The following is a 16315-nucleotide window of genomic DNA, read 5'->3' on the forward strand; positions in this document are numbered from 1 at the left end:
GAACATGATTACAAAAAATTACATCAAAATTCAAACTCCAAAGCATTTTTTGAGAAATACATATTTAATATTAAATATTTTTGTTGTAATTTAAATTATTTGAGAGCATTTTTATTGATAACAAAATTTGGTTATATTTTTATAAAAAAAAATTATTCGAGTATATTTTTGATAGTTTACCATGATATAAATGAAATACATGTTAATTTTACCATTGCATAAGTAAATATTTTAAAAAACATATATGTCAATTTATGTAGAAAATATCCGGAAAAAGAGACATATATGTTGTAGAATAAATAAAGACGATATATAAACTAAAGAAGTATAAATAGAAGACTCTAGTATAATAATCTCACTATAATAGAAGTAACTTATATATTTATTACTATTATATATATTAGGAACATATAAAAGAAAGAGGAGAAAGGTTTTTGTATAAAAAGAGAGAAGTTTATTATTCATGTGTGTATCTTCCTTCAGACCAAATCCCTATTTATATACGTATAAGGGATTATCTTTTCAAACTCAATTAATTATACAATCTCTCTTGATATTCTCAATAACATAGAGAAATTGTCATCCACCTCATATCCACTTCACACTTATCACAACACTCCCCTTAGATGACCATTTAGGATTATGTCTCGTTAAAACCTTACTAAAAAAAAATCTAATGGGAAAAAACTTTAGTGAAAGAAAAAGAGTACATTATCCTTTGTGATAGGAATTGTCTCGTTAAAAACCTTGTCAAGAAAAACCCAATGAAAAAAAATCTGACCAAGGAAAAAAGAGTGCAGTCTCCTCCTCTTGTCGACATATTTTAATGTCTCAAAATCGGCACACCCCAATCTCATGTACCAATCTTTTAAAGGAGGATTTTAGGAGTGACTTTGTAAATAAATCTACCAGATTATCACTTGAACGGATCTGTTGAACATCAATTGTCCATTGATTTTGAAGATCATGAGTGAAGAAGAATTTGGGAGAAATATGCTTTGTTCTATCGCCTTTGATATATCCGCCCTTAAGTTGAGTAATGCATGTTGTATTATCTTCAAATAGGACAGTTGGAGCTATCCTTCGATCAATCAATCCACATGATGACATAATATATTGGATCAAACTCCTCAGCCAAAAACACTCGCGACTAGTTTCATGTATCGCTAGTATTTCAACATGATTAGAAGAGGTTGCTGCTATCGTCTGTTTCGTGGACCTCCATGATATAGCTGTGCCACCATATGTGAACAGATATCCTGTTTGAGATCTCCCTTTATGTGGGTCAGACAAGTATCCAGCATTTGTATAGCCAACTAATTGTGACTTGGATTCATATGGATAATACAATCCCATGTCAACCGTTTCTCGAAGATATCGAAAGATTTGTTTAATTCCATTCCAATGTCTTCTGGTTGGAGATGAACTATACCTTGCTAGTAAATTCACAGCAAATGATATATCGGGACGTGTATTATTAGCAAGATACATTAGTGCTCCAATGGCACTAAGATATGGTACTTCAAGACCAATGATATCTTCATTTTCTTCCTTAGGATAGAATTGATCCTTATTCACATCCAAAGATCTTACGATCATTAGAGTACTTAATGGATGTGACCTATCCATATAAAATCTCTTCAAGATCTTTTGTGTGTATGTTGTTTGATGAGTGAAGATCCCATTTGTTGTGTGCTCGATCTGCAGGTCGAGACAGAATTTAGTTTTTCCAAGATCTTTCATCTCAAACTCTTCTTTTAAAGCTTTTATAGTTGTTGGAAGCTCTTCAGGAGTTCCAGTGATATTTAAATCATTAACGTACACAGCAATTATAATAAACTCAGATGCAGATTTCTTTATGAAAATACATGGGCAGATATCATCATTCTTAAATCCGTTTTTGGTCAGATACTCAGTAAGACGATTATACCACATTCGTCCAGATTGCTTTATACCATATAAAGATCTTTGCAATTTAACTTAGTATAATCCCTGCGAATATTCATTGGATGGATTAGATATCTTCAGTCTTTCAGGGACTATCATATAGATATCACGATCTAATGATCCGTATAAGTAGGCTGTTACCACATCCATTAAATGTATATGTAGTTTATGATATGCGGATAAACTGACCAAATAACGCAATGTTATCGCATTCACTACAGGGGAATATGTTTCTTCATAATCTATACCGGACCTTTGTAAAAAACTTTGTGCCATAGGTCGAGTTTTGTAGCGTACAACTTCATTTTTCTCATTTCGTTTTCTGACAAATACCCATCGGTATCCAACAGGTTTTACATCTTCTAGTGTACGGACTACAGGTCCAAAGACTTCACATTTCGCAAGTGAGTCTAACTCAGCCTTCATGGATTCTTCCCATTTTGGCCAATCATTCCTTTGTCGACATTCTTCGACTGATCTTGGCTCAAGATCCTTACTTTCATGCATGATGTTTAATGCCACATTATATACAAATATTTCATTGACAATTGTCTAATTTCGGTCCCATTTCTCTCCTATAAAGACATAATTTATCGAGATCTCATCATTTTCACAATTTTCAGGTACCTAAACGTCTTCTGGTGTTAAAACTATATCCGAATTTTGGACAACTGCATGTGTCTCTACTATGTCTTTTTCAACAGGAATCGTATTTACCTCTTTTTTTTTCGAGGAGTTTTGTCTTTGGAACCGACAAGCCTACCACGCTTCTGGCGTGTATTTGCTTCGGTGGCAATTTGTCCAACTGGGACATCAATTTAAATTGGAGAATTTTCCACGTGTATATAAGATTTGGTAATCCTCTTTGTATCGAAAAATGCATCAGGCAATTCATTTGCTATTCTTTGCAAATGTATAATCTTTTGAACTTCTAGTTCACATTGCCTTGATTGAGGATCTAAATGCATCAAAGATGATGCTTTCCAATTAAGTTCCTTTTCAGGAAGCTTATTCTCTCCCCCTAATGTTGGAAATTTTGATTCATCAAAATGACAATCTGCAAACCAGGATTTAAATACATCTCTAGTTTATATCTCAAGATACCTCACTATAGAGGGAGAATCATATCATACATATATCTCCAATTTTCTTTGGGGTCCTATTTTGGTGCGACAAAGTGGTGCAATGGGAACATATATTGCACACCCGAATATTCTTAAATGGGAAACATTTGGCTACTGGCCAAAAGCTAATTGCATAGGAGAGAACTGATGATAACTCGTTGGCCTCAAACGAACAAGTGCTGCGACATGTAAAATAGCATGCTCCCAAGCCGAAGTTGGAAGATTTGTTCTCATAAGTAAGGGTCTAGTAATTAATTGGAAGTGTTTAATACGTGATTATGCTAATCCATTTTGTGTGTGAACATAAGCTACTGGATGTTCAACACTTATTCCATTAGCCATACAATAAGCATCAAATGCTTGAGAAGTAAATTCACCAGCATTATCAAGACGAATTGCTTTGATTGGATTTTCTGGAAACTGTACTTTTAATCGAATAATTTGAGCCAGAAATCTCGCAAATGTCAAGTTGCGAGAAGACAATAAGCACACATGTGACCATCTCGAAGATGCGTCTATTAGGAGCATAAAATATCTAAAAGATCCACATGGTAAATGAATAGGTTCACATATATCGTCTTTAATCCTTTCTAGGAATTCAGGGGCTCAAATCCAATCTTTACTGGTGATGGCTTTAAAATTAACTTTCCCTGAGAACATGCAGCACAACAAAATTTACTAGTTTTAAAAATCTTCTGGTTCTTTAGTGAATGTACATGGGAGTTTTCAATAATTCTCCGTATCATGGTTGTTCCTGGATGACCCAATCAGTCGTGCCAAATTATAAATTCATTTGGACTAGTAAACTTTTGGTTTAGGGATAAGTACGATTTTGGTCCCTAACGTAGAGACCGAAAATTTATTTCGTCTCTAGCCTTTTTTTCGCTACAAAATGGTCCCTAAGGTTTCAATTTGTTTTAAAATCATCCTTTGGACGAAAATACCCCTCCCCCTTCTTCCCTAAAATCAACCAAACGCAGAAGCAGAACAACAATGGAATCAACCAATGAAACAACAACAACAATAACCAGAAGCAAAAAACAACAATGAAATCAAATGAACAACAACAACAAAAGTAGCTACAAGCATAAGAACAACAACAACAAAAAAAAACAAGAACCCATAACTCAACCCAGAACCCATAACACATCATCATCATCAAAACTCAACCCAGAACTCAGAAAAACACCCAGAACTTAGAACTCGGAAAAAACAATGGATAATGGAATCAGAAGAACAACAAAAAAAGAACAGAAACTAGAAAAAATTGATAATAAAAAACAGAAGCAGCAGAACCAGAAAACCGGCGAGGAGCAGCGACGACCGGCGACCGAGCGAGGAGGAGGAGCGGGAATGGCGAAGAGCAGCGGCGGCGGTGGCGAGATCCTTCCCCTTCCCTTCCCTCTCTTCTTCCCCCACCCCCCACCCCCTTCTCCCTTTCGCGTTGCGTTTTCTGTCTTCTTTTTTTTTTAATTTTTTTAATTTTTTTAATTTTTTCATAAGGGTAATTTGGTAATAAAAATAAAAAATTTAGTAAAAATGACGATTTTAAAACAAACTAAAACCTTAGGGATCATTTTGTAGCAAAAAAAATGGTGGGGACGAAATAAATTTTCGGTCTCTACGTTAGGGACCAAAATCATACTTATCCCTTTGGTTTACAATGACATGTGATTCAATTGCACTAATCTTTGTATAATATAACCCAGATAAAAGTGACGGTAACTTTTCTAATATAACATTTTTATTTAAATCATAAGTTGTGATACATAAATACTCATGATTTCCCTCATTCATTGTTTCAATATGATATCTATTTCGGCGAATATCTTTGAAACTCAACAAGTTTCTCAGAGACTTGGTAGATAATAGTGCATTATTTATTATGAATTTTGTTACTCTGAAAAATAAAATTATAGCTCTTCCGGAGTCTTCTATCACATTGCCAGAGTCAATAAAAGTATTAACATATTCTTCTTTTGGCACAAGATAGGTAAAATATATATTACTTTTGACAATAGTGTGCGAACTTGCACTATCCGCAAGGCATACATCTTCATTATATATCTCTGCCATTCTCTTCAAAGACAAATAATAATAATAATAAAATGAGAAAAAGTACATGCACAGTAAAATTATTCACATGAATACTTAACAAACACACATATTAAACTATTCCATCATTGATCAAATAGTCAATATTTCCTCCAGGATCCTCAAAAAAATTAGATACATCATAATGAGTGGTGAAATTTTCATCATTTGAAACAAAATTTGTTTCCTTTCCTTTGTCATCCTTTTTCAAGGATACTTGATAAAGATCAACTAGGTGTCTTGGGGTACGACAGGTACGTGACCAATGGCCCTTTCCACTACAGTGGAAGCATTTTTCCTTAATTGATTTATTTTCTCCATTGTTTCTTTCTTTATCCCACTTCTGGTAAGATCCTTTCTTGTGAATATAATTCTTCTTCCTTCCATAATTTTTCTTATTACCAAAATCTTGCCATTTACCTCTTATGGGGTAATGATTTATCGCATTTACTTCAAGAAATGGGAAGGCGCCAGTGGGTGCGCTTCCTTAGAAATAAGTCATTGTTGCGTTTAACAACAAGAAGGCAAGAAATTAATTTAGAATATTTTTTAAATCTTTTTTCTCGATACTGCTGCTGCTGCAGGAACATGTTCGAAGAATGGAAGATTGAGAAAGTTTTCTCTAACATATCATTATCAGATATCTTTTTCCCACATAATTTCATTCGTGAGGTAATTCAAAACATTACTGAATTATATTCATTTGTGGATTTAAAATCCTGTAGACGCAAGTGCGTCCATTCATATCGGGCTTGAGGAAGTATCACCGTCTTTTGATGATTGTACCTTTCTTCAAGGTCTTTCCACAGATCTGCAGGATCTTTTAATATGAGATATTCATTTTTCAATCCTTCGCCAAGACGACGGCGAAAGAAAATCATGGCTTTAACTTTATCCTTCTGTGATGTATTATTTTCAACCTTAATGGTATCTCTAAGATCCATTGAATCAAGATAGATTTTAGCATCAAGTTTCCATGATAAATAATTGTTTCCAGATATATCAAGAACATTAAATTCAAGATGAGAGAGCTTCGACATAATAAAAATTTGTTACCTGGAGTCTTCTAAAATTTGGTTAGAGTGTCGTGCTCATAACGTGTTGTAAAATAAATAAAGACAATATATAAACTAAAGAAGTATAAATAGAATACTCTAGTATAATAATCTCACTATAATAGAAATAACTTATATAGAGATAAGTCTCAAAGTGGTCCCTGAAGTTGCACTCGAGTCTCATAGTAATTCCTGAACTTAAAAGTTACCCATATTCGTCCCTGAAGTTGCACTCCAGGGCTCAGATTCGTCCTTCCGGTACATTCGGTCCACCTGGCACCACCGGAAAGCTGATTTGGACTCCTCCGTGACACGCTGGCCAAGTAACGGCTAGCTGACGTGGATTAGTAAACTTTTATGGTGCAATTTGGTCCCTAAATCAAAATTAAAAATTTTAATCTCCAAATTTAATCATCATTCTCTTCTATACAGTAATCCCTCTTTTCTCTACAGGCATAGATCTTCATATCCCAAATTCACAAGATTTTTCTTTTTATTTGTTTTTAGTTGAAGTATCTTATAACAATAACAACAACTAGAGTCTTCTTAACAACCATTATTTGAACAAATTTAACCGCTTTTATCCCTTTTTCTCTGTAAGAAAGATGGTGAGATTATAATATAAAAAAAAGTTATGTGATATATATAATTAAAGAAATAATGCAAAGTTTAGTTTCTAAAATTGTGAACGTTTATAAAAATTTGTTGACTTTTAAAAATGATTAAATTGATTCCTAAATTCATAAATTGTGAATCTCAACTCATCTCTAATGCTAATATAAAATGTTAAAATGTCAACATGACATTTACAAACAAAAAGATGATATAATCAATATTTTAACATGATCAAATTAGTGTCTTAAATTAGTTAATTATATTTATTTTGCTTAATTAGTTTTTTATTAATTAGAGACTAAAATAATAAATATTAAATTAGGTAAATTTTTGCTATTTTTTTGTTTCTCTAATATTAGCCTTAATTAATTTAAAATACCTATTTAATTATAATAAAATCTTAGACACGTTATTTAATGGAGATGTCATACAATTTGAAATGTCATAATATAATACTTTATATTAATACTATGTGAATGACAGTTAAATTAGGATGATGCATGGTTATTTTGGAACAGGATTCGAAAGGAAATGTAACGTAGTATATAATAATAACAATGTAACTTTTTAATTCCGTAAATACAAGGGATATATTTTTGTAAAATCACATAAAAATATAAAATTGAATTTTGTAAAACATTTTAATTAAACTAGAGTTAAATGAGTGCATAAAATATTAAATACAAAGACATAGTATGTGACTTTTAATTAACAAAATATATGCGTGCTTTCAATGAAGTTGTAATTTGTAGTCTCTTTTACATCCATATGGAGAAGAGAAGAGAAGAAAAGAAAAGGGAGGGGTTACTACTACAGAGAAGAGAATAATAATTAAATTTGGGGACTAAAATTTTTAATTTTGATTTAGAGACCAAATTGTATCATAAAAATTTACTAATCCACGTCAGCTAACCGTTACCTGGCCAGCGTGTCACAAAAAAGTCAAGATCAACTTTTCGGTAGTGCCAGGTGGACGGAATGTGCCGGAAAGACAAATCTGAGTCCCGGAGTGCAACTTTAGGGACGAATATGAATAACTATTAAGTTCACGGACTACTATAAAATTCGAATACAACTTTAAAAACTACTTGAGACTTATCTCAATTTATATATTTACTATTATTATATATATTAGGAACATATAAAAGAAAAAAAGAAAAAAGTTTTTGTATAAAGAGAAAAAAGTTTATTATTCATGTGTGCTTTCTTCGTAACAAACCCCTATTTATATACATATAAGAAATGACCTTTTCAAACCCAATTAATTATACAATCTCTCTTAATATTCTCAGTAACATAAAGAAATAGTCATCCAACTCATATCCACTCCACACTTATCCCAACAATATATTTTTTCTTTCTGAAATTCAGTGATGAAAGTAGTTGAGAGTGCAGAACTTTGTCCTGGAAGCTGGTAAGTGCTAACATCTTACATTCCAATGGCAGAGAAGCTTACTATCCCTCTGATCTCATCCTCATACTCCTCTTCACCGTCACCCTCCCCCTCTCACTCCCCGATAACTCCTCTCTTCCAAGACCTCTTTTTTACGCCGAATTCCACTCCTCCGCACCTGCACCTGACTCATTCTCCACCTCCTGAACACCACACCGTTCCCCTCTCCAACCGCCGCAATCCTTCTTCAACTCATCGCCTTTCCCCTCTGGCTCATCGAATTCTCGAAACTTTGATTCACCCTTCTTTCGATTCCACTCGCTTACCCCAAATTCTGCACCCTTTACTCCAACAACCCAGTAGGGACTCCTTGGCTTCGGACATTTTGGGCATAATCAAGGGTTTAGGGTTTTACAGCGAATTTGGGCTTGCATTGAGTGTGTTTGACTGGGTTCATAGCAGGCACGATTGCGTTTCGCTTTTAAATGGTTCCTTTCTTGTTGCTGGGATTGTCAACATTCTCGGTAAAGCGGGTCGGGTCTCTTCTGCGGCTTCGTTGCTAAACAAGCTTGAAAACGATGGCGTTAAGGTCGATGCTCATACTTATACTTCTTTGATAATTGCTTATGCTAATAATAAGAGGTATAGGGAGGCCTTGAATCTTTTTAAGAAGATGGAACAAATGGGGTGTGAGCCTAATTTAATTACGTATAATGCCGTTTTGAATGTTTATGGGAAGATGGGCATGCCTTGGACTAAGATTATTGATCTTGTTGAGAGCATGAAAGCCCGTGGTCTTGTCCCGGATTTGTGCACTTATAATACCCTCATAAGTTGTTGTCGCCCGGGGTCTTTGTATGAGGAAGCTCTTGAGATTTTTAATGAGATTAAGTTAGCTGGATTTATGCCTGACATGGTTACTTACAATGCGTTGTTGGATGTTTATGGCAAGTCCAGGCGGCCCAAGGAAGCCATGGATGTTCTGAGACAGATGGAAAGTGATGGCTTTCCTCCTGACATAGTGACCTACACTTCGTTGATATCGGCATACGCCAGAGTTGGTTTGTTGGAGGAAGCACTGGAACTTAAAACCCAAATGGTGGAGAAAGGGATCAAACCTGATGTTTACACCTATACCACCCTTTTGTCAGCATTTGTGAAGGCTAAAAAAGATGAGCTAGCAATGGAAGTTTTTGAAGAAATGAGAGCTGCTGGTTGCAAGCCTAATATATGTACCTTCAATGCCCTGATTAAGATGTATGGTGACCGAGGAAAGTTTGCGGAAATGGAGAAAGTTTTTAAGGAGATCAGAGTATGCAATTATTCCCCTGACATAGTTACTTGGAACACGCTTTTGGCTATATTTGGACAAAATGGATTGGACTCTGAAGTATCAGGAGTATTTAAAGAAATGAAGAGAGCGGGGTTCGTGCCGGAGAGGGAAACCTTTAACACGCTAATAAGTGCATACAGCAGGTGTGGTTCCTTTGACCAAGCTATGGCTATTTATCAGAGAACGCTAGAAGCTGGAGTGACTCCTGATCTTTCTACCTATAATGCTGTTTTAGCAGCATTGGCCCGAGGAGGGCTTTGGGAGAAATCGGAGAAAGTTCTTGCCGAAATGAAGGATGGTCAATGTAAACCTAATGAGGTAACATACTCTTCTCTGCTTCATGCCTATGCCAATGCTAAGGAGATTGAAAGGATGAATGCTCTTGCAGAGAAGATATACTCTGGTGCAATTAAACCACATGCTGTTCTTTTGAAGACTCTTGTTCTAGTAAACAGCAAGATTGATCTCCTAGTAGAAACAGAACGTGCCTTTTTCGAGCTGAGAAGCAGAGCGATTTCACCTGACATGACTACTCTTAATGCGATGCTTTCAATATATGGGAGGAAGAAGATGGAAGACAAAACCAAAGAGATTTTGAACTTTATGTATGAGAGTGGATTTACTCTGAGTCTGTCTATGTATAATAGCTTGATGTACATGTATAGCCGCTCTGAAGACTTCCAAAAATCTGAGAAGATCTTGAGGGAAATTGTGGAGAAGGGTATCAAGCCTGATATAGTCTCATACAATACTGTCATTTATGCATACTGCAGAAATGGCAGGATGGTGGAGGCGAAAAGGATATTTAAAGAAATGAAAGACCCTGCGCCTGTTCCCGATGCTGTAACATACAACACATTTGTAGCAACTTACGCTGCCAATTCAATGTTTGCAGAGGCTATTGATGTGGTTCGGCAGATGATGAAGCAGGGATGTAAGCCAAACCAAAAGACTTACAACGCCATAGTTGATTGGTACTGTAAGCTTAATTTGCGAGATGAGGCAAACAGTTTTGCTCAAAACCTTGGCAACCTGGATCCGCATATAAGCGAGGAGGATAAATGCAGGTTACTAGAGCGCATTGCGAAGAAATAAATGCAGGTCGAGTTGGTCTATGATTCTCTAGAGAATGCTTCTTCAGTCAATTTTGAAGATCAATACTGTCTGGTGTCTAGAGTACAAACAAGAATGAATTCAAGAATAAAAACATCTGCAGCTGGGGGCTTTTAGTAGTATGATTTTGGTGATTTATTGTTTGCTAGCAATAAATGACATTTTTTGAATTCATGCAAGCATGGCTCATGAGTGCTGTTTGTCAAAAGATTGAACTAATAGCGTTGTCTTAGTGAGTGGTACTCAAGTTTTGAACAAAGTCTAAACATTTATGGAGAAAATCAGTTGCAATTAAGCGCTTGACGTGAATTCTCAACTAATGGCAGAAAAGAGGAAACTTGTGTTTCACTCACCTTGACCCCCAACTACATTCGCATATGAATTTGATTATGACTGGTTAGTGAACATTAACAAAGCAACTTTGGCTGTTGATTGGGTAAACAGAAAGTGGTTGAGGAAGTCACACACACATGGACTTTAATTGGGGGCAGATTAAGACTCTTGCAATGCTTTGATTCTCACAACCGCTCGCAGATTACTTAATACTATCTCTCGAGTATACACACTGACATATTTATGCTGTAGGCTGTAGCACATGGATCCTGCTTTCAGCAATTCTAGTCTTTGTATGATAAGTTTTAAGAGTTTTATATTTAGCTGCTGTTCTCTACATGAGCATACTTGATTGCCCCCCCTTTCTCTCTTTCTCTTTTCCCCCTCTTTCTTTAGAACTATGTCCATCCCAATATATTCATATCGGTAATGCTATTTTAACTTTGAGTCTACACTTGATGATTCATGTTTAGGGATGTTGACAAAATTATCAGCGTTAGAGATGGTTGCGATTTCATTTCATGTGTGAAAGTGTTCATATCACGAATGTGGTTATCTAGTTGCCCATCCTGCCGTTTTTGTTAAGCTGGTAACACGTCAACAACGCTTAACTTGTATCCAGATATATATAAATATTATTACAGGAAGGTAAAAATCATCATCACTAACCAATCAATACAAATTTTATTTCTTTCTATCCAAATCTGGAGAAAAAACAAAATTGATATCAAACCTAAAAAAGACAAAAAAAAAAAAAGAAAAGAAAAGAAAAGAAAGGAAAAAGACTTAAACTATACATATGCTTATCCGCATCTGCACGAATCTGTCAGCAGTTCCAGTTACTACTATATCTGATAATACTATGCATCTTAGGTAAGAATTCATTTCATTTACCAATCTTCGCCAATTAATAACTTTTATCCCAAATGATGTCAGTGTATGATTCTTTGAAGGAATTGCACATCTTAGGCCATCGCACCAAGCATACTCTTCTCTGCTTCATCCGCATTTAGGGAAAAAATATCAATAGGGGCAGTTGTGCAGCCAACAGCACTTTGCTTAAACCTTCCATTAGAGGAGGAGCTGTCATGGTGATCAAGATAGATTACAATGACAGTTATATCATCATGGAAGTGTCGTCTGATTCCTTTGTCAATTTTCTTTATGTCATCATATCTCATCTCTCTCTTCTTTGCGGCTTCCTGAAGTGCAGCTCTCACTAGTCTCTTGGCAATTCCCTGAAAGTATAAGTAGAACCACATATCAAAATTCAAAATCCGTGAAAGAATCTACAGAGTCTGTTGTTATATGCAGCTCACAAGTTACAGAAGACACTCACAGCTCTTGGATATTTGAAAACAATCTCAACTGCTGTTTCATCACTTAATTGTTCCCATAGGCCGTCTGATGCAAATATCAAAAATAGATCTTCTGTTTCAAGCTCCCTAATTATGACCGATGGTTCAGCCGTCATTACAGGACGCTTCAAGGGAATAGGAGTTGCAAATTGCTGAAAAACTGGGTCTCTGAAGAAATCAGGTCTCTTTAAATAGACATCACCAATTGATCTTGACACCTGCAGAACAAAAACTCTCTAGATCAACAAACAGCTATTCTGAACCCATTTATCTAAATGTAGTAAACTAGGAATACCCTCTCAGCGCTCGTCTCTTAATCAATAGATGAACTAGTCTCACTCAGACTTTGACATGCTGCAATCAGACACATTTCGTCACAGTGATATTGATATATGTAATATAAACAGCATGTCTATTGACAATTCCATAGCGTAAATTTGAAAATCATGCACAAAGTTGATAAATAAATAAAGTTTGTATTGTTGTGAGTTGTGACTGTACCTGTATAATGCCCTTAATCCTCCAAACTCCACGAGTATAGACCACAATATGCGAATCATCAGGGTGGAGGGCTTCAACTTCTCGCCTCACCTCTTCATCAGCTACATTATGATCCGTGGACAACCGCAGTGCCACCACAGGAGAATTCTTGCTCTCTGTGTCCCTCCGGCCAAGAACAGCTCTCGAGTCTCCAAGGTTAGCGACATACAACACATTATTAGAAATTGCGCCAAGAAGGCAGCATGATCCCACTGAAGCAATCTGGGGACTAACTGGTAAAGACAGCTTCACCAAATGCAAGAACTCCTCCTCCGTCGCACTGAACGCCTTCTTTATGACATCCACTGACAATCCCCCTTGTTCAGAGACGAATTCTGCAAAGAAGAAATGATCAAAATCAAATAAATGAAGCTGCTGTTGCATACAAAACGAAGTACCGCCAGAAGCATGTTTCAACTTTATTGAGCAACACAACACTTAACTTTTATCGCTAACACCACAAACGAATTAATCAACACAATAATATTGATAATTATTAAGTAATTGATATTCAACGAAATGAATAAAGTTTGGTCTCTGGATCTTAGAAGCTAAAATTCAACAAGTTTCATCAATTACTCTAACAAGTTCTATTCTATTCGATTGAAACGGGGAATTGATTGAATAATTACTGTGCAAATAGGGTAAGAGACGCTTGTTGACGAATCTGGAAGCCTCGGGGCCGCCGTGGCCGTCGTAGACGCCTATGTAGGTGGCGGAGGGGGAGGTAAAGACTTGGCTCTGATCTTCGAGGCTGTTATTGGCCTGAGCGACGGCGATGGAGAAGTCACCGGAGAAGTGAGGCTTGAGGTCAGTGTGCCAGAGAAGGCTATCAGAGCCGCCGACGCGTCGCCGGAAGCAACAATCGAAAGGGCTATAGCATAATCGTAGCATGATCGGAGTATGCAGTGAAATAATAATGAAGTGAAATTAGGGATAATTTGAGTGTTTATACTTTACAGTGTTATATGTGAAGAATCAATCTAAGAAAGTAGAGAGAGAGAGAGAGAGAGAGAGAGAGAGTAGAAAGTGGGTGAATGCCGCGTTTGGAGGAAAGAATGAATGAAAAAAAGGAAAGAAAGAAAGAAGAGTGGACAGAGAAAGGAAAAAGGAAAAATGAAGTGTTGTGAGTTTTATAGTTGACGCGTATATTCCAATTCACTACGCGCTCCGCCTCCTTTTTCTTCCTTTCCTTTCAAATTAGCCTTCCTATTTTTCTTAAACTCTCGTTACTTTTATTCAAAATTCTAATGAAATATTAAGCAATATTAGTAGTAAATTTACATGCCGTCTCAGATTATCTAATGATATTAAATAGAAAATTGTTGTTTTCCAAGTTGAGCCATGGAACAAAATATTAGTGTAAGTGTGTAACCAACATTTGAATGTTGCTATGGCCAAGCATCCACTGGTAGTTAATTATTTTTAAAGTTTGTTTTCTCTTGGTCCTTAACACGGAATCAAAACTTGAATCCATTGCATAGAAACTTAGAAAGCCAACTTATGCGTTGAATACAATTATTTGACCCCAATCCACGAGACTTGTGTTTATATTTTGTATTTCTAGTATTAACGTTCAGGTTATTTCAAGTAGCTAAACTCTTTATCTTTAAATAAATATGTTGAGTTCCGAATAATCCGAGAAAAAAGAAAGGAAGGAAAAAAATATCTAACTAACAATCTATCACTAGCTACGGGAATTGTATATTGTAAATTTGTGATGTGCTTCCTACCAACCAAGTACCAAGGTAGGGTCTTTAAGGTTGTCGTAGAAGAGGGGATTATGAGAACCCCGACAAAGAAGGACCTATAGTAACAAGCGAGTGAAATTTCAGACTTCATCTCATAATATATATGCTATATGTGAAACGAAATGTTCGTGTTTATTCTAAATTTCTGGTTTCTGCATAGACATAATATCATACATGCAAGTGTCAGTCAAGGAATTAAAAAATTGATAATAGAGCACATATATAAATTGGTCTAATCTTAGTCTTAACATGTGAATCCCAATCGAAGGCACTGTTCTTTTTCCATTGGGTCAATTGATGAGGAGCTTGTAAAATAGTTGGTATAATATTGCTACTCTCTTGTTTTGTTATTTTGTTCATTAAGAAGAAAATCCAGAAAACGAAAAAGGAAAGATAGCAGTTAGCAAGTGGCAAACTGGAAAACCATGATAATCAATATCTATGTGACAAATTAGATATACTGCAAAACTAGTAACTAATATTAGTTACAGCCATCTTAATTGATTCATTATACACTGCAAGATTTCTGTTGCTGAAACAACGACACAAGAATCTTCTTTTCCCAACAAAAACTGCATTATGGAAAACTGCAAAGTTAGTTAATTAGAAAACAAGATAAAACACTACAAAAGGCATGCAACTGTATTGCAGCATTCTCATCACTATAACTAGTGAGTACTCAGCCTCTGTTGGTTATTTTGTTTATTTATTTACAAGTATATGTCGTCGACAGTAGGGACAGTCTCCGCAACAGCGAACCCAAGGATCCAAACAAGCAGAGTGAAATCTATGGTGACATGGCAAACATATGAGCTGATCCCCATCCACAAAAGATTCCAAGCATATGCTACAATCCTCACCTGTATCCCTGCTGCTAAAAACTTCAACATGTAAAGACTCTAGGGCTTCCTGAGAGAGTCCAGGTGGTTTCTCTTGCAATAGATGGGACCTTCCCATTTGAGAAGTCAAGTCAGAAACAACAACATCATCACTTTCTTGATCCCTGCCTATTGAATGCCTAAGGGAGAGAAATTTCTAGAACAACTTAGCATCATATAAATTCATTGATTTTATAAAGCTAAAAGGGGCAAAAAGGGAAATTAAATTAAACCTGTTAGGCGAGAGAGGGTCTCCTCTGAGTCTCTCAACGAGCCTGGCGCGTGCAAGTAAGACACCGACAGGAAGTCTATCGGAGGGATTCAATCTTGGAGGAGCAAACGCGTCTCTCACGCTTTCCGCATTCAACAGCGACCGGCGATACCTCCTCTCGAATCTATCAGCTACTGCTGCACGCTCCTAACAGATCAAGCAACGCATACAAAACATTAGATACAGATAGAGATAAGAGATGGAGGAGGAAGCTAAGAGGAAGAGTAGTACGGAGGAAGAGGGAGAGTGAGGGAGGCGGCGAGAAAGGCGGCGAGGATGGTGGAGGTCGGGAACATGGTCGGAGTCAAGCCCTAGAGGGAGGGAGGTATTGTTATTGTATCGTCCCAAACGATGCCTCCTGCTGTGGAATAGCTCCGAAGCGCTCGTCATACACTGCCGACACACGATCGATAATCTTCCTTCCTACAATGGAACGTAGAAAGAGGAAAGAGAGGGGAAAGAAAAGGAAAAAAAGAGGGGAAATAGGGTCAAAGCCAACTAACTAGCCAA

General features: G+C 36.3%; 3 protein-coding genes across 3 annotated transcripts; 1 reads left to right on the forward strand and 2 right to left on the reverse strand.

The window, feature by feature from the left end:
- Positions 8089-10977, forward strand: LOC107618989 (pentatricopeptide repeat-containing protein At5g02860-like). The gene has a single exon (XM_016321189.2). The coding sequence runs from the start codon at positions 8275-8277 to the stop codon at positions 10654-10656; it is 2382 nt and encodes a 793-aa protein (XP_016176675.1). The 5' UTR covers positions 8089-8274; the 3' UTR covers positions 10657-10977.
- On the reverse strand, positions 11754-14010 carry LOC107618866 (probable protein phosphatase 2C 63). Its single transcript, XM_016321038.2, has 4 exons — positions 13538-14010; positions 12867-13240; positions 12347-12583; positions 11754-12245 (listed from the first exon to the last, which is right to left on the reverse strand). Exons 1-4 carry the CDS (start codon positions 13797-13799, stop codon positions 11973-11975), a joined length of 1146 nt encoding a protein of 381 aa, XP_016176524.1. The 5' UTR covers positions 13800-14010; the 3' UTR covers positions 11754-11972.
- On the reverse strand, positions 15079-16315 carry LOC107619305 (probable E3 ubiquitin-protein ligase RHY1A). The gene is made up of 3 exons (XM_016321560.2): positions 16037-16315; positions 15768-15952; positions 15079-15674 (listed from the first exon to the last, which is right to left on the reverse strand). The coding sequence occupies exons 1-3, from the start codon at positions 16193-16195 to the stop codon at positions 15359-15361; spliced, it is 660 nt and encodes a 219-aa protein (XP_016177046.1). The 5' UTR covers positions 16196-16315; the 3' UTR covers positions 15079-15358.

This window comes from Arachis ipaensis, chromosome B09 (genome assembly GCF_000816755.2).
Source record: "Arachis ipaensis cultivar K30076 chromosome B09, Araip1.1, whole genome shotgun sequence".
Taxonomy (NCBI): Eukaryota; Viridiplantae; Streptophyta; class Magnoliopsida; order Fabales; family Fabaceae; genus Arachis; species Arachis ipaensis.

Bases quoted from the DNA above. Each gene is read 5' to 3' on its own strand.
- LOC107618989 (XM_016321189.2), top strand. From the start codon at position 8,275: ATGGCAGAGAAGCTTACTATCCCTCTGATCTCATCCTCATACTCCTCT.
- LOC107619305 (XM_016321560.2), bottom strand. From the start codon at position 16,195: ATGACGAGCGCTTCGGAGCTATTCCACAGCAGGAGGCATCGTTTGGGA. The intron at 15,953-16,036 runs GTACTACTCTTC...TTGATCTGTTAG, and splicing joins CTCACTCTCCCTCTTCCTCC to GAGCGTGCAGCAGTAGCTGA. The intron at 15,675-15,767 runs GTTTAATTTAAT...TCTCTCCCTTAG, and splicing joins GACCCTCTCTCGCCTAACAG to GCATTCAATAGGCAGGGATC.
- LOC107618866 (XM_016321038.2), bottom strand. From the start codon at position 13,799: ATGCTACGATTATGCTATAGCCCTTTCGATTGTTGCTTCCGGCGACGC. The intron at 13,241-13,537 runs GTAATTATTCAA...TCTTCTTTGCAG, and splicing joins TCTCTTACCCTATTTGCACA to AATTCGTCTCTGAACAAGGG. The intron at 12,246-12,346 runs GTGAGTGTCTTC...TTATACTTTCAG, and splicing joins TTTTCAAATATCCAAGAGCT to GGAATTGCCAAGAGACTAGT.